Genomic DNA, 22310 nt, shown 5'->3' on the forward strand with positions numbered 1-22310 from the left:
CAGAGCCCAGTTGTGAATGGAGTAAAGTATATTAGATTGGAATGGGGCCTGGGCATGTAGGCTCCAACAAGCTGTACCATCAAGGGGCAGGGTGGAGGTTGATGCTAACCTCACATGCCATGTCCCTGATCTTAGCAAAGATATGAAAATCTGTGGAGCAACCGTAATCATCCTGAGCACCTTCCCACTCCCAATGGCAGGAACAGAGAGAGTGTGTCAGTGACCCAAGTAGTCCTATCTCTTACCCCTTTTAAAGAGGGGTGGATGATGTGTGTGCAGGCACGGCGGGTGGGGGAGGGGGGGGGGGTGGGGGGGGGGGAAATGTTAGCTTAAAAGAGGCAAAGAAATATAATCCTCGCAATTTAACATGAAATTAATTTAGCATCTATTCAGTGGATGATTATCATGCAAAAGATATAATGATTACAAAAACTAATGGTGAGGTTTAAAAAAATAAGACATTTGAAACTCATTTTCAAATGCAGAGAAAACACAGGAAGTGCTTGATGACTAATTCCAGACCAATGCAGAGCAAACCCAATGACCCCCTGCCCCCCCCCCCCCCACTACAACCTTGCCATTGTAGATGGACATCACCATCTCGGTGCATGTTTCAGAGCCAGAAGCTGCGTGCCCCAATGATGAGATCACGGGCATGAAAGGTGGCACCCAGTTTCTCCAGAGGATTTTCTCCTCTGTTCCAAGGGTCCTTACCAGCTTCAATCCTCCTGAAGTGTTTTACTTCATGAATGCCATTGATCGTACCTCCACGTTGAGATGCCCGCGTGGTCCCAGACCTGCCTCAGCGGCAACCACCTCTCACTCCTCTGATCGGTCCTGGAGCATTGAGAGCCCCACCCATTGGCCATCACAGGGCAGTGATCAAGGAACCGGCTAATTAGCAGGCTACCCGAACACGCTCTGGCAAATTCCACTTTGGGATATCCAGTTGACCCCGACGTCAAAGTCCCAAAGCCTGTGGTAAAATGAATTCTCCAATCTTCTTTATAACAGGGACCTATCCAGCTCAGAGGGCGGGAGGGGGTGGGCATCAGTGCCATTAGTGTGTACTTAATGCAGATAACTTGCACTGGGAGGGCAGTGTGTTGAACACAGTGTGACAATTTTTTTAACTTGTCATTTCCACAAAAAATCTTTTGCTGATGTCAGAATACCACTTTGGGGTAAGAAAGAAGTTGGGACAGGAGGGTTGAGTAGGAATGGGAATATTCACTGCATTCTAGCCAATGCCAATGTCTAGCAAACATCATACCCCCAGTATAACCCTCTCGGCAGCTTTTCTGTATTGTCATTCTTTATGTAGAAGCATTGGATTTTTTGGTCTCACCTGGGATAGGGTCAGGCCGAGCAGGCTGTGAACGGCTGTCTCTGCACTGGCTGCCACCACCGTTACCGAGGGAGAGAGTCCGGGGCAAGCTGAAATCCGGGTGGGTAGGAGAAGCCGTACTCTGACCCCAAGGGCATCGGGTAGGGAGATTTAAGGAGGGAGGCTTCGATCTGCAAAAGCAAAAATGTTTGAGGAACAGTAGACAGTCTAAAACAAGACAGGGCAAGCTGGGCCACTAACGCTCTAAATGTGTAGGTTAATCCACCGACAAGAGATATGTGCTTATTTTTCAGGTCACTTTATGTTTCTCCCCTCTGTTCTTATTCTATTTGATGGGAACTCCATCAATGTTTCAATGCAATCTGATGCAAGGAAATAAATGAAGGCACGTCAGCCATGCCTCAGTGCTAACGCTCTTTCCTTGAGTCAGGACGTTGTGGGTTCAAACCTCACTCCTGCCACTTGAGCACATAATCTAGGCTGACACTCCAGTGCAGAACTAAGAGAGTGGTGTACTGCCGGAGGTGCCATTAAACTGAGGCTTCACCTGCCCTCTTGGGTGGATGAAAAAAATTCCGTTGCACTGTTTTGAAGAGGGGTGGGGGGTTGGGGGTGGGGGGTTTATCATTCCCAATATCCTGGACGACATGTGTCCCTCAACGAACATCACCAAAACGGATTCTAGGGAGCGTCTAGCAGAAGTGGGGGGCACAATGCTAGATGGAGGGAAGATTGGGGGGGGGGGAGTGGGGCAGAGAGGGGAAGGCCACAGGGGCATGGGGGTAGAGAAGTGGGCTGGAGTAGAACGCTGGTTACAAGGAGTCGTACATGGCGACAGCGGGAATAAAGGAACCAACAGTGGCCATCTTGGATGGCTCCTGAAAAAGGGAAACCCGGAGTGCACATCCACACGATGAGTAGGGCTGAACCTGGGGTGGGGATTGGGGGGGGGGGGGGGGGGGGGGGGCACCTGGAATGTCAGGCGACTAAACGGCCCAGTGAAAAGATCCAGAATGTACAGGACCCACAGATGGACAGAGCCAACCCCAAATCAGGGAAACAATCTGCAATGGCGAGAGAGAGTGGAGTGCCTTTAAGAGCAGATGGGGGTGGTGGATCCATGGAGGTTCGTACACCTGAGGGAGAAGGAGTTCTCCTTCTTCTCCCAGGTTCACAGTGTCGACACTAGAATAGACTTCTTTGTAGTGGGGAAATTGGTGCTTCCAGAGTTGGTAGGGGCAGAATACTCCACACTATGTGGATGTGAGGTTGGAGATGGGCAGGCCCAGTGCCCCCCCCACGGAGGCTGGGCACAGCCCTCTTCGCCAACAAGGTGCCATCGACGGATATGTAACCTGCAATGTGAATGGGGAGGTCTCACCCTCCACATTCCGAGAGGCACTGAAGGCGGTGATAAGGGGGGAAATATTTGCTTATAGGGCACTTAGGGACAGGAAAGAGAGAGCTGTTAGGCAGCAACTGGTTGTCTCCATATTGGAGGGCGACTGGTGGTACTCAACGGGTCCAACCATGGAATTACTGGCAGATAGGGAAAAAACTACAAATGGGATTTGACCTGCTCACCACTGGGAAAGCAATGAACCAACTCCACCAGACACGGGGGACATTTAATGAACATGGAGACAAAGCTCACCAGCTGAAAAAGCAGGCAGACACGAGGGAGATAGCGCAGATTAGAGACAAGAATGGCAAACTAGTAACAGCGATAAAATCAGTGGGGCCTTCGCGACTTTCTAACGGTAGCTGTATACCTCCGAGCCCCTGGAGGGGTCTCGAAGATGAATCAGTTCCTCGATGGGCTGGACATACCAGCTGAGGGAGAGGAAAAGAGGCAGGGACTGGAAGCACCACTGGAACGGGGGGAAAGCCATGTAGAATATCAACTCCATGCAGGCGGGGAAGGCACTGTGGTAAACCACTGTTGCACCTATATTAGGTGCTGTATGGTAGGACCTGTACTACAGGTACGACGGTAGTCCCTGCCTGCTGGCTGTGCCCAGTAGGCGGAGTATAAATATGTGTGTCCTCCGTGCAGCAGCCATTTCGCCAGCTGCTGTGGGAGGCCACACATCTTAGAGCAATAAAGCCTCAGTTGTATTCAACCCTTGCCTTTGTCCAATTGATCGTGCATCAGGCACCAGGTCCAGACAGATTCCCGGTAGACATCTATAAAAAACTTGTGGCAGCACTGGCTCCGCACCTGTGGGAGGTGTTCAATGATTTGCTGTTGAGCGCCACCCTGCCGCCTATGCTGGCACAGGCCTCGCTATCACTGATCCCAAAAAAGGACATGGACCTGACGGAGTGCAAGTCACACAGACCCATCTCACTCCTGAACACGGACGCCAAAATTCTGGCAAAGGTCCTGGCGAGGCAATTGGAGAATTTGAATTGAACCTGCATGGGGGGGGAAGGGGGGTCACATACACCAGGGCTGCGGTGGTTGCCGTTTAAACTGGCCCGTGCCTCAACACCTGGGGATCCAAATAGCTCCCGACTGGACATTGATCCACTGATGGAACATGTTGAGTCTGGTGGAGGAGGTTTTGAGGCACCTACAGAGGTAGGACTCGCTCCCACTCTCCCTGGCAGGGGAGTACAGATGATGAAAATGAACGTGCTGCCCAGGTTCCTCTGACTGTTCAGATCCCTCCTAATCTTCATTCCCAAAGACTTCTTCATCAAAATCAATCAACTAATCATGCCATTTGTGTGGTAGTGGGGAGCCTGATGGTCAGGAAAATAGTACGACAAAGAAGGAGAAACATGGGGGGCCTGGCCCTCCTGAACCTCCAATTCTACCACTGGACTGCCAGCGCAGAAAGGGTACAGGAATGGTCAATGAGTCGGAGATGGAATGGGTCAAGATGGAGGAGGGTTCCTGTACAGGGACATCCCTCAGAGGGCTGGCCACGGCTGCACTCACATCCTCCCCTGCCAGATACTCAAAAAGCCCAGTGGTAGTGGCCACGCTGAGGACGTGAAACCAACTACGACAACACTTTGGTCTGACCACAATGTCCAACATGGCCCCCATCTGCAAAAATCACAGAGTCATCCCCGCGGCAATGGCCGCCTCCTTCAAAGGGTGGGGATAGGACGAAGGGACACTGACTCAAGGGGACCTATACGCAGATGGTAGAGTCGGTTCCCTGGGGGAACTCACGGAAAAGTTCCAACTCCTGAAAGGGCATAAGCTAAGGTACGGACTAATCAGAAACTTCCTTTGAAAAGGGACGATAACGTTCCCCCAGAAATGGGGCACTCACGGCTGAACACACTTCTGACCGCGGACGAACTGGTGGATGGTAACTGTGCTGACATATACGGATGGATACTTGAAGAGGTATGCACCTTGACGGGATACGGGAGAAATGGGAGTAGGGGGAATATAGACCAGGTTTATACAATCTGTCCGCATGATTTGAGCCGCGATAACATTCTGGTGAATCCCCATTGCAATCCCTCCAAGGTCTGAGGTGCAGTGTCTAAACTGTCGAGATATGTTGTACCCGGGTTAAATTCGGACATTGGGTGACTGTCTGTGTGGTGTTTGCACATACTCCCAGTGCCTGCGTGGATTTTCTCCAGTTTCCTCCCACACTCCAAAGATATACAGGTTAGGTGGGGTTATAGGGATAGGGCAGGAGAGTGGGACTAGTTAAAGTGCTCTTTCAGAGGATTGGTGCAGACTCAATGAGCCAAATGGCCTCCTGCACTGTACAGATTCTGTGGGGGTCAGACCTAGGCTCTGTACAACTAACTACCTCTGTATGCATTCTTGATTGCTTTGTGCGCCTGCCCTCTGAGTGAAATTAAAGTTGTCATTGTCCCTGAGGACCAAAGGGAGAGAGAGTGTTGGCTGGTGGTGATTTAACCTGAGGGTCACCACACCTCAGACGAGGGACAAGGTCAAGAAGGCCGAATAACCTCAGCATGTAGAGGAATTGAACCCTCTCTGTTGGCGTCGCTCCACATCCAGCCGTCCAGCCAACTGAGCTAACCGACCGCCTCTGAGTAACTGTCCAGAAAATGCAGTAACGTGAATTTCAGCTCCTAATCTCAGAGACAGCTTTCTAAGCAGTATTGGTGCTGCTGCAGGTAAATAAGACACTGTGTTCATTACCCAATTTACCTACTTCATAGGTAACGCTTCTGGCAAAAACAGGCACGTGTTTGCAGCAATCTCTCCATTCCCCTTGTCGGATTGAAAATTAAGTTGAGAATCATGGGCTGCTGAAAACGGATGTTCATAGTCTGTGAACTTTCCTCCATTGCATGGATTGTTTAACTTTGAGCTCCTGGGAGCAGGAGTGAACCAGGCAACAGCCTAATAGAAGACCACAAGCAAGTTAAAAAGAGATTGGCATGTTTTTGATTAGAAAGCTTTCAACATATGATCCAATATAGCCTAACTTGGCAAGGAGTCCATTTCAGTGGGTTGCCAGGCGCTGAGGCCCAATGACACTTTCCATTACAACTTATCAATCCAACATTAATAGGATTCACTGCTGTCAAAGCACTCCAGAGTAACCGCAGCACTCGTTTTTCTTCACTGAAAGAATTTATGGGATAAATCGTCTTTTTTTACAATTCTTTACCCTGTCCTCATCACGGGCTATCATTCCATGGCCCACAGTTTGGCACACGGGTTTTTCTGACACAAATTATTATTTTTGTTAATCAGTCTGGACAGAGGTGTTTGGCAGACTATTTGGTTCTCAGGGCCAATCATTGGCAGGGGTTGGTGGCGAGGGGGTGTCTCTTGCTGCAGGGTGCAGTAACAGCGCAAAGGAATGTGAGAGGATTTCCTCTGACTAGTATTTCCGGTAAAATCACACTCCGGATCTTTGAAAATACAACTACAATTTCACTGGAATCATACAGAGGAAGATCTTCCTGCCTTTGGTGAGGATGTTGCTATGGGAGCCATAGGAAAACATTCCTCCTTGCCTGAAATGCACCAACTGCAGTTCCACCACCAGTCATTAGATGGCAATGCAGAGCACATATGACTATAAATTATATTAAGAAGTCTTACAACACCAGGTTAAAGTCCAACAGGTTTGTTTCGATGTCACTAGCTTTCGGAGCGCTGCTCCTTCCTTAGGTGAATGAAGAGATATGTTCCAGAAACACATATATAGACAAATTCAAAGATGCCAAACAATGCTTGGAATGCGACCATTAGCAGGTGATTAAATCTTTACAGATCCAGAGATGGGGTGACCCCAGGTTAAAGAGGTGTGAATTGCATCAAGCCAGGACAGTTGGTAGGATTTCGCAGGCCAGATGGTGGGGGATGAATGTAATGCGACATGAATCCCAGGTCCCGGTTGAGGCCGCACTCATGTGTGCGGAACTTGGCTATAAGTTTCTGCTCGGCGATTCTGCGTTGTCGCGCGTCCTGAAGGCCGCCTTGGAGAACGCTTACCCGGAGATCAGAGGCTGAATGCCCTTGACTGCTGAAGTGTTCCCCGACTGGAAGGGAACATTCCTGCCTGGTGATTGTTGCGCGATGTCCGTTCATTCGTTGTCGCAGCGTCTGCATGGTCTCGCCAATGTACCACGCTTCGGGACATCCTTTCCTGCAGCGTATGAGGTAGACAACGTTGGCCGAGTCGCACGAGTATGTACCGCGTACCTGGTGGGTGGTGTTCTCACATGTAATAGTGGTATCCATGTCGATGATCTGGCACGTCTTGCAGAGATTGCCATGGCAGGGTTGTGTGGTGTCGTGGTCACTGTTCTGAAGACTGGGTAGTTTGCTGCAAACAATGGTTCGTTTGAGGTTGCTCGGTTGTTTGAAGGCAAGTAGTGGGGGTGTGGGGATGACCTTGGCAAGATGTTCATCGTCATCAATGACGTGTTGAAGGCTGTGAAGAAGATGACGTAGTTTCTCCGCTCCGGGGAAGTACTGGACGACGAAGGGTATTCTGTCGGTTGTGTCCCATGTTTGTCTTCTGAGGAGGTCGGTGCGGTTTTTCGCTGTGGCGCGTTGGAACTGTCGATCGATGAGTCGAGTGCCGTATCCTGTTCGTACGAGGGCATCTTTCAATGTCTGTAGATGGCTGTTACGCTCCTCCTCGTCTGAGCAGATCCTGTGTATACGGAGCGCTTGTCCATAGGGGATGGCTTCTTTAATGTGTTTAGGGTGGAAGCTGGAGAAGTGGAGCATCATGAGGTTATCTGTGGGTTTGCGGTAAAGCGAAGTGCTGAGGTGACCGTCCTTGATGGAGACGAGTGTGTCCAAGAATGCAACTGATTTTGGAGAGTAGTCCATGGTGAGTCTGATGGTTGGGTGGAACTTATTAATGTTATTGTGTAGTCGTTTCAGTGATTCTTCGCCGTGGGTCCAAAGGAAAAAAATGTCATCGATGTATCTGGTGTATAATGTCGGTTGAAGGTCTTGTGCGGTGAGTAGGTCCTGTTCAAACTTGTGCATGAAGATGTTGGCGTATTGGGGTGCGAATTTGGTCCCCATGGCTGTTCCGTGCGCCTGGATGAAGAACTTCTTGTCGAAGGTGAAGAGGTTGTGATCCAGAATGAAGCGGATGAGTTGCAGAATTGCGTCTGGAGATTGGCAGTTGTCGGTGTTGAGTACTGAGGCTGTTGCAGCAATGCCGTCGTCATGGGGGATGCTGGTGTAGAGTGCCGAGACGTCCATTGTGACGAGGAATGTTCCTGGTTCAACTGGTCCATGGGTGCTGAGTTTCTGTAGGAAGTCCGTCGTGTCGCGACAGAAGCTGGGCGTGCCTTGTACGATGGGTTTCAAGATGCCCTCGATGTAGCCAGAGAGGTTCTAACACAAGGTCCCATTGCCTGAAACGATAGGGCGGCCTGGTGTGTTAGCCTTATGTATTTTTGGGAGGCAGTAGAGATCTCCAATGCGGGGAGTACGTGGAGTGAGAGCACGTAGGGTGCTCTGAAGATCTGGATCCAAGGTCTTGATCAGTCTGTTAAGTTGGCGGATGTGACCACTATTACACGTGAGAACACCACCCACCAGGTACGCGGTACATACTCGTGCGACTCGGCCAACGTTGTCTACCTCATACGCTGCAGGAAAGGATGTCCCGAAGCGTGGTACATTGGCGAGACCATGCAGACGCTGCGACAACGAATGAACGGACATCGCGCAACAATCACCAGGCAGGAATGTTCCCTTCCAGTCGGGGAACACTTCAGCAGTCAAGGGCATTCAGCCTCTGATCTCCGGGTAAGCGTTCTCCAAGGCGGCCTTCAGGACGCGCGACAACGCAGAATCGCCGAGCAGAAACTTATAGCCAAGTTCCGCACACATGAGTGCGGCCTCAACCGGGACCTGGGATTCATGTCGCATTACATTCATCCCCCACCATCTGGCCTGCGAAATCCTACCCACTGTCCTGGCTTGATGCAATTCACACCTCTTTAACCTGGGGTCACCCCATCTCTGGATCTGTAAAGATTTAATCACCTGCTAATGGTCACATTCCAAGCATTGTTTGGCATCTTTGAATTTGTCTATATATGTGTTTCTGGAACATACCTCTTCATTCACCTGAGGAAGGAGCAGCGCTCCGAAAGCTAGTGACATCGAAACAAACCTGTTGGACTTTAACCTGGTGTTGTAAGACTTCTTACTATGCTCACCCCAGTCCAACGCCGGCATCTCCACATTATAAATTATATATATATATAAAATGTAAATGTCGCCACAGTCTCAGGTGACCATAGGCTGCTTTCCCCTTTGACAGAGAACTGACTGGTGGTGATTAACCCAAGGGTCACCACACCTCAGGCAAGGGGCAAGTGTTGAGAAGGCACGGGGCTTTCATGGTGACCTTAGCCGGGACAGGAATTGAACCCGCGCTCACCAACCAACTGTCCAGCCAACTGAGTTAATATATAATGTCTATGTCTATATAATGTATATATTATATTCAAGTTCTCTAAAAGGGTCAGAAGGGCCAGTGGGCAGCTGATATTGTTCTTAAATACAAAAAGAGAGAACAAAATCTGGGCTTAACACGAGTGATTGGAAGGCGACTGGAGCCTAAACAAAATGAAGTGGTAGAAGAGTGTCTAAGCACAAAAAATAAAAATAAAAATAGCAGGGCCAAATCTGAAAAAAGCACATCATGTCTAATTGATGTGATAGAATTTTTCAAAATGGTAACAGAATGAGTAGGAAAGGGTGATGTAGTAGATACCGTATGCTGGGATTTTAAAAAAAAGCCTTTGATAAGTTACCATAGGGTTAGGGTTAGGGTTAGAGTAGAGTCATGCCAAAGGTTACAGCAGGAGGAGTCAGCGAACCAAGAGCTGAATGGGCAGCAACTTGGTTAAAAAAGAGTCGGGCTAAAGGATAGTTTAAAAAAAATAATTTAGAGAACCCAATTCTTCGTTTTTCCAATTAAAGGGAAATTTAGCGTGGCCAATCCACCTACCTTGCACATATTTTTTGGGTGAGAATGTGCAAACTCCACACGGACAGTGACCCGGGGCTGGGATCGAACCCAGGTCCTCGGACCCATGAGCTAGCAACGCTGACCTCTGTGCCACCGTGCTGCCCCAGGATAGTTGCGCAGATTGGAGGTGGAAAGAGATGTGGTTCCACAATGGCCAGCACTGTGATCACTATTCATCATAATTTACACCAATGGTTTGGATCTAGGAACAAGTTACTCTTTACAAATTTTGCAGATGATACTAACTAGGGGTTGAGGCAGGAAGGGGGTACAGTGCAACGAATGAGAGGTGATCTCATTGAAATTTACAATATTCTTACAGGGTGGGTGTAGATAGGATGTTTCCCCTGACTGGTGAGTCTAGAACCTGGCGACAGTCTCAGAATAAGGGGTATTTAGACTGAGATGATGAGGAATTTCTTCACTCAAAGAACCTTTGGAATTCTCCAGAGGGCTGTGGAAACTCCACCATTCAGCATGTCCAAGTCAGAAATTGATAGATTTCTGAATACTAATGGCATCCAGAGGATAATGGAGAAAAAGTGGCACATAGGTAAATGATCAGCCATGATCTGTTTGAATGGAGGGTGGCATGGTTAGCACTGCTGCCTCTAGGGCAGCACGGTGGTGCAGTGGTTAGCAACCTCTCAATGCCAGCGTTCCAGTTTCAATTGTCTGTGTGGAGTTTGCACATTCTCCACGTGGCTGCGTGGGTTTCCTCTGGATGCTCCAGCTTCCTCCCACAGTTCAAAGATGTGCAGGTTAGGTGGGTTGGCTATGCTAAAATTGCCACGTAGTGTCCAAAGATGTGTGGATTAGGTGGGGTTACATAATAGGACAGGGTGAGTGGGCGTTCTTCCAGAGGGTTGGTGCAGACTCGATAGATTAAACGGTCTTTTGCACTGCAGGGAATCTATGGCAGCGCAGACTCGATAGGCTGAATAACCTACTCCTGCTCTTATGTTTAACACAAGGAAGATTGCTACATAATACAAGACCGTGGGCACAACCTACCGGCCACGTTACACCGAAAAGCAGCGTGGCGCTCTTCCGGGATCTACTCGGCTCGCCACCCCTGGTGGAGGAAGGCCCAGGTGGGCTAGTGATGTCCGGGTGGGGCAGACCTCCTTTATGGGTCGCCTTGTGGTACCAGAGGCACCCCTAGCCCAGGTCTTTCCTTCCTTAAAACACCTGACCTCTTGAACCTGATACCCTACAAACCCATCCCCATGCTGAGACCCTGAACCTGTGCTTAGCTGGGTTTCTCGGCGTGGCCCTGTAGTTCCAGCACTGGCCACCACTCCCGTCTAGCGCTGCAGGGAATGCCGAGCAGTCGGTCACTCTGATTGGCCTCAGCTCTCTAAGGCGAAGCTTACCCCCGAGAAAGAAGCGGACATCTAGCCTTGAAGCAATTAACGCTGTTCCCAATGTTAATTGCACCGGGGTAGTTGGCGGTATCGCGGATGGGCTCCCGGTGGGCTCCCACCCTCTGTATTTTGGGCCAGGAAGTTTTGGGAGAGGGGGTTGGTGGTGGCTTCTATGTCATGTAAAATCCAACACAAGGTAATGGATGAAATAACCATAGGCAAAACAGAACCATAGAAAAGTTACAAAATAGAATGGGGAGACGGTGGTGTCATGATAATGTCACTGGACGAGTAATTCAGAGGCCCAGGGCTAATGATCTGGGGATATGGATTCAAATCCCACCACGGCAGCTGGTGGAATTTAAATTAATCTCAGTAATGGTGACCCGTTAGGGAAGGAAATTTGCTGTCCTTACCCAGCCTGGTGTACATGTGACTCCAGACTTACAGCAACGTGGTTTACCCTTAAATGGCCTAAGTTCAAGGGCATTTAGCGATGGACAATAAATGCTCGTCCAGCCAGCGATGCTGACATCCCATGAAAGAAAAAAGAGGCTGTTCAGCCCATCATACCTGTGCTGACCAAAGGAAAAGAAACCACCACTCATTTTTATCAGCCATGACTGAATGGCGGAGCAGAATCGATGGGCCGAGTGGCTTAATTCTGCTCCTATGTCTTATGGTCTTAATCCTACTTTCCAGCACCAAATGTGGGACTTTGCCGGTTATAGCACTTCAAGGACCTTTTAAACAAGTTGAGTGTTTCAGCCTCAGCCACCAATTCAGGCAGTCAATCCCAGATGCACCATCCTCTGGGTAAAACGTTTTTTCTTCATTTCCTCTCAAATCCTTCTATCACCTCTCACCTTGGGCTGGATTCTCCACTGTCGGGATTCTCCGTTATGCCGGCAGCGCACCCACGCCCGGGGATTTCCCGACGGGGGTATGGCTGCCCACAATGGGAAACCCAATTGGCCGGCTGGCGGGACGGAGAATCTCACTGTCGGCGGGGGCGCACCGCACCAGACGGAGAATCCCACCCCTGAAATCTTTGCCCCCTGGTAACTGACCCCTTACCTTGGGGTAACAGGTCTTTCTGGTCTAGGACCCTCATAATTTTATACACCTCAATTAGATCACCTCTTAATCTTTTCTGTTCTAAGGAAAATAACCCTAGCCTCTCCAATCTCTGATAATAGCTGCAATTTTCAAGCCCTGGCAGAATTTTTGTCCATCTCCTCTACACTCCCTCCTGAGCAATTATATCCTTCCTGTAATGTGGTGACCAGAACTGTACACAAAACTCCAGCTGGGGCCTAACCAGCATTTTATACGGTTCCATCATTACATCAAAGATAAAAGCAAATTACAGCGGATGCTTGAATCTGAAGTAAAAGTAGAAAATACTGGACTAGCTTTGGACAAAGAGAAAGAGTCATCCAGACTCAAAACGTTTGCTCCCTTCTCTGTCCGCAGATGCTGTCGGACCTGCTGAGATTGTCCAGTATTTTCTGTTTTTGTTCCATCATTGCATCCCTGCTTTTGTATTCAATACTTCACCCAATAAAGGATAGCATTCCATACTCTTTCTTTACCACCTTATCCACCTGTCTTACCGCCTGCAGTGATCTGTGGGCATGCACTTCAAGGTTCCTCACTTTCTCTACCCTTCTCAATATCTTCCCATTTATGGAGTATTCACTTGCTTTGTTTGTCTTCCTCAAATGCATTACCTCACACTTTTCCGGAATGAATTCCATTTAACACTTGAAATGAAAAATTTGAAAAGAAATCGCTTGTCACAAGTAGTCTTCAAATAAAGTTACTGTGAAAAGCCCCTAGTCGCCACATTCCGGCACCTGTTCAGGGAGGCTGTTACGGGAATTGAACCGTGCTGCTGGCCTGCCTTGGTCTGCTTTCAAAGCCAGCGATTTAGCCCTGTGCTAAACAGCCCACTCAACCAAACCATTGATATCGTTCTGGAATTGACATCTATCCTCTTTACTATCAACTACACGGCCAGGTTGTGTGTCACCTGCAAATTTCCCAATCATGCCTCCCAAATTCAAGTCCAAATCATTCATATATATGACAAACAGCCCCAAACACTGAGCCCTGTGGAACACCACTAGAAACTGTTTTCCATTCGCAAAAACATCTATTGAACATTACCCTGTTTCTTCACTGAACAAATTTTGGATCCAACCCAGCGCCTTCCTCTATATCCAATGAGAGCTCACTATTTTGACTAAACTGCCAAGTGGAATCTTGCCATATGCCTTACTGAAATCCATGTAGACGTCTTCCACTTCACTACCCTCATCGATCCTCCTTGAAAAATGAAAATTAATGAAAACGTCCATTAATTTAGTAAAACCCAATCTTTGTGATGAGGAAAATATTTTTTGAGTTGTTGTTATACACTGGAATGCACTGCTTCAAGGCGCAGTGGAACCAGCCTCACCAGAAACCTTCCAAAAGAGCTGGACAAACATTTGAAGTGAAAGGACTTTCAGGATTTTGTGGAAAGGATAGGGGAGTAGGATTAATTGGATATCTTTTTAAAAGACCTGGCACAGGCAGAGGCATAATGGGCTGAAGGGTCTCTGCTGTGTCATTCTATGAAGACAGACAGCCATGTTAAAAGCCAACTCATAAGCAAAGTAGTCTAGATTTAGCAGAATGGGCAGAAGGTTTCAAAGGAAGTTGAAAAGAAACATTTTCACCCAGAAGGTGTCGGGAGTGTGGAACTCATGAGCCGTTTTAAAAGTACTTGGGGTGGTATTTCCAGAACCACCTCCCCACCGCCCCACACAGTGGAGACCACTCGCCATTGGCCACTTCAGGATCTTCTGGTCTATGGCATTTTGCACGGCTTGCCAATCTTGCCACCGGGGAACCCATTGGGGGGAGGGGGGGCCGCATTGGCCCCCTTTGGTGGGAAGGGCCAGAAAACACTTCCTTGGAGATGCCTTGAGGTGCCATAACCCTGCAGCGCTACAAATCCTGACAAGCTGGATAGCTTTTGTTTGACTGATGCAGACTTGATGGGCTGAATGGCCTCTTTCAGTGCCGTCAACTTTCTATATTTCTATGAAATGCCATCGATACTTGAATTATTCACTATAAAGTAAAAAGCTCTTACCTGTCCATTGGGCTTACACAAGATTGTTGTACATTCAGGGCCAGTTCCAAATTTATTACTTTCCTTCAATAAGAAGTCTTTTGGCGGATTGTGAGGGACCTTTGCTGCAGCTGCCCAAACCTAAAATGTAATGGTTTAAGCTGTGTTAACCTCTGCATTGCGGCGACTTAGAAATACATATTCTCGGGTTGTGGGCATCGTCAGCAATGCTGGCACTTTTTTGCCCACCTCTGGTTCTAGGGTGCTGAGGCTGGGGCCTTCTCCTTGAACCACTGCCACTCCTGTGCATGAGGGTGTTCTCACAGCCCTTTAAGTCAAGGAGTTCCAGGGCTTCTTTGCGCCACTTGGGCCCAGGAAGGATTGGGTCCATTGGTAAAGACTCAACTGTAAGCCTGGCAAACAGCATTAATTTAAAACCGATTGAATGAAAGGGTCGGGGGCGGAAGTGAGTAAGGTGCTGCAAGAACAGCAATTTATGTGCAGGTAAGGATGGCATAAAACGTGGGAGTGGAATTTAGTGCATGGAGGGTAAACATTATGAATGCACACTGGCATGCGTCTTTTCTTACCGTTACACCAGATCCTGCATTCACCCGCGTTCTGGGTGGGAAGCGGTACACTGTTACAGGGTGGCCATCAATATTCTGTTGCAGGGCATAGCTTCCAATATCCTCTTCCGTATCAAGTGAAATATTTAAGAGTCGGACAAAGTGCCCATTTGTAGCAACTTCGATTATTTTCATGTTCCCCATGGTGCTGCAACATAGAAAGAGGTTTGTGTTCTCATTTTTCCACTAAATTGAAAACTGTGGGTTTCACACGCCGTTGTCAGGCTGAAGTGGTTGCCGGGGGTGGGTGTCAGGAGCCTGCACCACATGGGGAAATTGTCACTCATTGGGTGGGATTTTCTGGTCTCGTCCACGGTAGGACCCGTTACGAGCGAGAATGGGAAATTTGACGTTCCAGCCCAAACTCCATTCACTCTCGGTGGCACCGAAAAATCTGAGCAGCGAGCGAGGGCGGAAGATTTAGGCCTTTGGGATTTTCCCCAGAGCAACCAATTAATGGCCCAGTGGGCAGGCTCGCCCAGTTAAGGGCAGTGGGGCAGGCTCTTGAATCTGAGGCCTTTACAGCCTGAAAGGCACAGCAGGAAGCCATTATAGGTAAGTGGGAGAGAATGTGATTCAAAATGAAGGTAATTTAAAAAAATGTTTAAATTAAAAATGGCCTTTGCATCCAGGCCATCACTGTTGGTGGGGGAGCTCTACTAGGGTGACCTGCAGCTGCTGCTGCACCCAGGCAGGCAGGGAGGGAGGACCTCCATGCCTGCCCAAAGTACTAGACCCCCACTGTCAATTTTGCCACTGGGAGACTGCCTCCAGGCAGCTAAACCGGTCTCATGCTGGACTGTTTGTTGGCCTTAATAGGCCATTAACACCTTTAATCCACCTACCTCACTCCCAGCCACCCAATCCGGTTTCTGTGAAAATGACCCGGGCAGTGGGGGGGAAGGGGCCTGGAAACCGGCATACCAGAAGGTGGGGCTACTTTTAACTCATGACCCCAGCAGCAGCCAAATATCAAGCCCACTGATGGTGGTGTATGGTAATGTCACTGCCATTCATTATGATCATGGCTGCACCAAACCACTACAGATGTCAGATGGACTGCGGCGGTTCAAGAAGGCAACTCCTTACCCCTTTAGAACATAGAAATCCTACAGTGCGGAAGGAGGCCCTCGGCCCATCGAGTCTACACCGAGCCTCTGAAAGAGAACAATTAGGGATGGGCAATAATGACACCAACAACCATAGGCCGGATTCTCTGGCTGCGCCCACCTGATGAGCAGAAATTATAGCCCGAGTTCAATGGACCTTTACATGAAAATGAAAATCGCTTATTGTCACAAGTCGGCTTCAAATGAAGTTACTGTGAAAAGCCCCTAGTCGCCACATTCCGGCGCCTGTTCGGGGAGGCTGGTACATGAGTGGGCCCGCCGAAGAATCTAGCCGCATGAAAGAATAAAAAACTTCTTAGACCTTTGGTGAGGAAGTCACGCTGACTGATCACAAGTGCTACTGGGATTGGTGAATTTTGGAACATACTGGTATTAAACACAGGAAGGAGTCTTATAACACCAGGTTAAAGTCCAACAGGTTTGTTTAGAGTCACGAGCTTTCAGAGCTCCTTCACCTGACCTCCAGTTTCCCAGTGTAATGGGCTTAGGTGCTCACACTAGCCGTGTACAGATGGATCATGACAAACCTTCAGATTTTGTTCAGTGTCACATTTCCTTTTACAGTGCAAGTTCTGACCAATCAGCAGTATCCGCTCACTCGGCTTGCCAACTCTGTTTGGACTTATTCCCTGAAGTTTTCTCACGCCCAACTCCTCCACCCAGTTAAACAAACATTTTTTTCATCCTTCTCCAACTCATAAAATGTAACTGTTTTTAAAAATCACAGCCGATTACTTTAATTCCCCCTCATTTTTCCCCCTCAGATTGCTTACAGCAGTGACCTGGAAATTAATCTTTAACTGCTCAAGGCGCCAGTTCAAACCAGGGGCGGGGGTTGGCAACCGTCTCACTAGTGGCAGAAACTCCAGTTACCATGGTGATCGGGGGGGGGAAAGAGTGATGACAAGTTGCATTGAAAAAACATGCACATCCCTCGGACAATGTTGTGTTGGGTGTCCTGATACACAAATGAGCCAACACGGCTGTGGATGGTACAACTTGATTTTATTATGTTAACTAACAGATGCAACTAACTATAGACTTGGGTACGTTCGCTACCACCCTTCTGACATGTGGCGCATCACACGTTGTAGCAGGGGGTCAGCCGCAGTCTCACTTCGAATGTGGGCCAGACGTGCATCGGTGGCTGGCAGATTGGCCGATGTGAAGGCTACCTGTGCCTCGACCTGGCACACGAACCCCTCGGGGTCAGACGGTGTGTTGACCGCCCTAGACAGAGCATCTGCGATGATAAGCTCCTTCCCCGGGGTGTAGACAAGCTGAAAGTCATACCTCCGGAGCTTGAGCAGAATGCGCTGGAGGCGAGGGGTCATGTCGTTTAGATCCTTCTGAATAATGCTGACCAGGGGGCGATGGTCGGTTTCTACAGTGAACTGCGGAAGACCATAGACATAGTCATGAAACTTGTCAATGCCCGTCAACAATCCTAGGCATTCCTTCTCGATCTGCGCATAGCGCTGTTCTGTGGGGGTCATGGCCTGCGAGACATAGGCGACCGGAGCCCATGATGAGGTGTCATCCCGTTGCAGGGGGACTGCACCAATACACAATCTCAAATGACAGCTTGGTCGTGCGCGAGTTGTGGGTGACTTCCAGCTGGCAGGACCCCGTGGCCGGGATGCCGTTCCCATTGTAATCCACCAATTGACAGTGGGAAGATAATGCCTGGAAAGCTGATCATGCGAGCAGATTGGCGGAGGCACCAGTGTCCAGGCGAAATGTGACTTGGGATCGGTTGACAGTCAGGGTGGCACACCACTCATCGTCCGGATCAATGGTGTGGACTGGCAGCTGCTGGTGGTGCCTACTTGGGGACAGCCTGTTCTTATGGATGAGCGCAACGCGGAAGGGCTCGCTGTCGTCGGTGTCGCCGGTCTGCAAGGTGTCTGGAGGTGAGCCAGTGAATGTAGGCTGAATGGCCGGGAGGTACTCGATCAACTGGACCCGCTCCGCCTCGGGGGCCCCATGCCGCGCCGTTTCGGCCGCCTGGATATGGGAGTACCGGCTGGTCGTGTTTTCATGGAGGACACAAGTCTCGATTGCAGTCGCCAGGGTGAGTAGTTTCACTTTAAGGAGCTGCTGGCTTAGGGTGTCTGACACGACCCCAAAAACTATCTGATCCCTTACCATGGAGTTGGAGGTGGCCCCGTAGCCGCAGGACTGCGCAAGGATGCGGAGGTGTGTTAGGTATGATTGAAAAGGTTCCTCCTTACCCTGCAGGCGCTGCTGAAATAGGTACCGTTCGAAGCTCTCATTGACTTCCACGCTGAAGTGTTCATCGAACTTGAGCAGCACCGTTTTGTATTTTTTTCTGTCCTCGCCTTCCGTGAATGCCAGGGAGTTAAAGACGTGGATGGCGCGTTGCCCCGCCGTGGAGAGGAGGAGGGCAATCTTCCTGGTGTCCGATGCATTCTCCCTGTCTGTGGCCTCGAGGAATAGCTGGAAGCGCTGTTTGAAAAACTTCCAGTTTACACCTAGATTGCCAGCAATTCGGAGCGGCGGGCTGATGCTTTCCATGGATCAGGATGGCGGATTGCTGAAATGGTGCAGGTAGGTCTCACAGTCGCTGGTCTACATCCACTCGTGGTATCATGTCGTGTTGGGTGTCCTGATACACAAATGAGCCAACACGGCTGTCGATGGTACAACTTGATTTTATTATGTTAACTAACAGATGCAACTAACTATAGACTTGGGTACGTTCGCTGCCAGCTAACCTATGGACCCAGCCCTATCACTAATGTTTGTGAGGCACTCAGCACATGGTCTATGTCTGAGTGTCACACTGCAAGCTCTGTGTCCCGAGCTGTCTCCTACCAGAATCAGCGGGAACTCTCGTGTTCCCCCTTTTATAGTGCGTGTGCTCTTACTAGTGATTGGCTGTGATGTTGTGTGTGTGCTGGTTGGTCCAAACGCCTGTCCATCAGTGTGTGTGTGATGCACCATGATATGCTGATCTGGATATTATGACAGACAACACATAATATCGGGGGCGGCATGTTGCGCAGTGGTTAGCACTGGGACTGTGGCGCTGAGGACCCGGGTTCGAATTCCGTCCCTGGGTCACAGTCCATGTGGAGTTTGCACATTCTCCCCATGTCTGCGTGGGTTTCATCCCCACAACCCAAAAATGTGCAGGTTAGGTGGACTGGTCACGCTAAATTGCCTCTTAATTGGAGAAAAAATAATTGGGTACTCTGAATTTATAAAACAAATATCAGCCTATACAATACATCGCAGACTGATCACATCTGCCGTGACAAACCTGCAACATGTCTACTTACAGAATCAACTCGAAACAAGAATATTCTGTGATAACCAATGTTTTATTAATTGTAATTTATAATCAATTCTCGGCTCATAGTGTAATCGCTTCATACTCTGCCACCTTGTTTAATGGAATCTTGCAACACAGAACAGGAGGAGACCATTGGGCCCTTCCAGCTTCTGCCAGCTCTAAGAGAGACTGATCCAATTAATCTCACTCCCCTGCACTTTCCCCAGAACTCTGCAAATGTTTCCCCTTAAAATATTTCTCCAATTCCCTCTTGAAAGTTGCGATTGCATCTGCTTCCAGCAGCCTTTTGGGTCATAACAACATCTCCTTAGGTCGGTGTGAGGGGGCACGGTGGCGCAGTGGTTAGCACTGCTGCCTCACAGAGCCGAGGACCCGGGTTCGATCCCGGCCCACTGTCCGTGTGGAGTTTGCACATTCTCCCCGTGTCTGCGTGGGTCTCACCCCCACAACCCAAAAAGATACACAGGGTAGGTAAATTGGCCACGCTAAATTGCCCCTTAATTGGTAAAAAAGAATTGGGTACTTTAGATTTTTTTTTTTTTTTAACTTATCCTTAGGTCGCCAACACCCCCACATTGGATCCCTTCTCCCCCCAACACCACCACCACCCCTAGTCCTGACCGCTTCTCCCCCTGTGCCAACCCCCCGCACCACCCTTGGTCCAGAACCCCCCCTCCATCCTCAGTCCAGACCCCTCCCCGCACCCCTGGTATTTGCAAGTTATTTTAATTCTGTTACCTTTCATACTCAATTGTCAGTGGAAACCAGTTCTCTTGATTAACACTCTCGACGCCCATCATCATTTTCAACATCATTGCTAAATCCATCTTGCCCCTAGGAGAACGAACCCCGATTCCCTAGTCTCTCTGGCCAGCCAGTAACTAGTAAGGGTCTAATCGTGGAGCGGTTATGTTACTGGACTAGTAATCCAGAGAGGAAGAGTTCATAATCCCACCATTGGCCGCCATGAGAATCAACGTACAACGTTTTGAAAAATAAAATTCAAAATCCGGTCTGAGTAAAAGTGACCATGAAGCTGTTGATGTCATGAACCCTGCCGCCCTTTCTCACAGTCTGGCTTCCATGTTCCTGCAGTCCTACAGTACCATGATGACCCCTAGCGGCCTGCTGAAGTAGTGCAGCTCTGTTAAACCACACCATCGCTCAAGGACATAGGGAAATGGGTAATACAAGGCCCGCATGTCCAGAATGAATACTTAAATGATAAATAGCTCTGCAAATCCATTCCACAGGATGACTTGACGCACATTTTCCTACCTTCCTCATCAACGTGCAATGTTAAAAGAAAAGGTCAATATAAAGCAATGAGCCACCTCGAATTCTGATTATAGAGCATATCTTGGTTACCTGGCAACAGGTGTGTTGTTGTTGCACTCATTTAGGAGTGGTTTGCAAACGGGCAGTGTATTGGCTTTGCTGTCCTTGTTCAGGTCCTGAATCAGGAGGTTGAAATAGTCCCTGCCTTGGCCAGATTTGCAACTGGTTGAAGAATGAGTTGGAGGCATTGGGAAGAACCTCGTTGGCTCGTCATTGAGACTTTCCGTCGCTGTAGAAGAAGAGATGTCATTGTAGGTGCTCCCAACAGCCCCATGTCCTATACAGCTGCCTGTGCTTTTCTTTTGTACACGGCTGTGGTCACAGGTGAACATAAGATTATAAGCAAAAGACCCTTTTAGAAGAATAGCAGCAGCGTTATAAAGAGGGGTTCAGTCGACAGATGAAGGTGGGGGGGGGGGGGGGGCAGGGTGGAGTGGGAGCAAGGTGTGGGGCTTCAACCGTCCTCCATACACATCAGAAACTCTCCTACAATTTAGGCAGGTGCGATGGAGACAGAGCAGTAAGTATAGGCAGAGAGGCGAGTGGTGCGATGCAGATCTGCAGCCACCACTCCCCGACTGCTTTCCCTGGAGATATGTGGGAGGCCTGTGCGAATCTGCAGGGCAGACGTCAGCTGCGTTTCTGTAGAAAAGGATTGGCAAAAAGGAACACCCGCCCCCAACCCTACCCTCTGCAATGTGGATGAGCATAGAGATCTCGGTGTCCATGTACATAGATCCCTGAAAGTTGCCACCCAGGTTGAGAGGGTTGTTAAGAAGGCGTAGGGTGTGTTAGCTTTTATTGGTAGAGGGATTGAGTTTCGGAGCCATGAGGTCATGTTGCAGCTGTACAAAACTCTGGTGCGGCCGCATTTGGAGTATTGCGTGCAATTCTGGTCACCACATTATAGGAAGAATGTGGAAGCATTGGAAAGGGTGCAGAGGAGATTTACCAGAATGTTGCCTGGTGTGGAGGGAAGATCTTATGAGGAAAGGCTGAGGGACTTGAGGCTGTTTTCGTTAGAGAGAAGAAGGTTAAGAAGTGACTTAATTGAGGCATACAAGATGATCAGAGGATTGGATAGGGTGGACAGTGAGAGCCTTTTTCCTCGGATGGTGATCTCCAGCACGAGGGGACATAGCTTTAAATTGAGGGGAGATAGATATAGGACAGATGTCAGAGGTAGGTCCTTTACTCAGAGAGTAGTAAGGGCGTGGAATGCCCTGCCTGCAAAAGTAGTGGACTCGCCAACACTAAGGGCATTCAAATGGTCATTGGATAGACATATGGACGATAAGGGAATAGTGTAGATGGGCTTTAGAGTGGTTTCACAGGTCGGCGCAACATCGAGGGCCGAAGGGCCTGTATTGCGCTGTAATGTTCTATGTTCTCTGCGGACTGTTCTCACATCCCACCTTGGTATGGGGGCAACACCAGTGAGACATTTTTGTTTGGATCGGGAAGGTGCAGCAGAGGGAGTATGAGAAAGGGGGAAGACACAAAACAGGAAATAACATTAAAAATAAAAGAATCTACTCTGTTATGTCCCAATAAACACTCAAGCTGATGTGGCAGTACAAC

General features: G+C 49.0%; 1 protein-coding gene across 5 annotated transcripts in view; it reads right to left on the reverse strand.

Annotated features, from left to right (window-relative positions):
• Positions 1–22310, reverse strand: part of LOC140388133 (uncharacterized) — a 248913-nt gene that overhangs the window by 49653 nt on the left and 176950 nt on the right. For 3 of the 5 annotated variants that reach the window (XM_072471828.1, XM_072471826.1, XM_072471827.1), the window contains exons 11-15: positions 20760–20958; positions 14904–15090; positions 14335–14454; positions 5509–5699; positions 1349–1518 (exon numbers count right to left, since the gene is read on the reverse strand). In XM_072471828.1, coding sequence (XP_072327929.1) covers positions 1349–1518; positions 5509–5699; positions 14335–14454; positions 14904–15090; positions 20760–20958 — 867 coding nt within the window. Of the gene's footprint in view, positions 1–1348; positions 1519–5504; positions 5700–14334; positions 14455–14903; positions 15091–20759; positions 20959–22310 lie in introns of those variants that run through there. The other 2 variants (XM_072471829.1, XR_011934104.1) reach the window with 2 other exon arrangements.

This window comes from Scyliorhinus torazame, chromosome 13 (genome assembly GCF_047496885.1).
Source record: "Scyliorhinus torazame isolate Kashiwa2021f chromosome 13, sScyTor2.1, whole genome shotgun sequence".
Taxonomy (NCBI): Eukaryota; Metazoa; Chordata; class Chondrichthyes; order Carcharhiniformes; family Scyliorhinidae; genus Scyliorhinus; species Scyliorhinus torazame.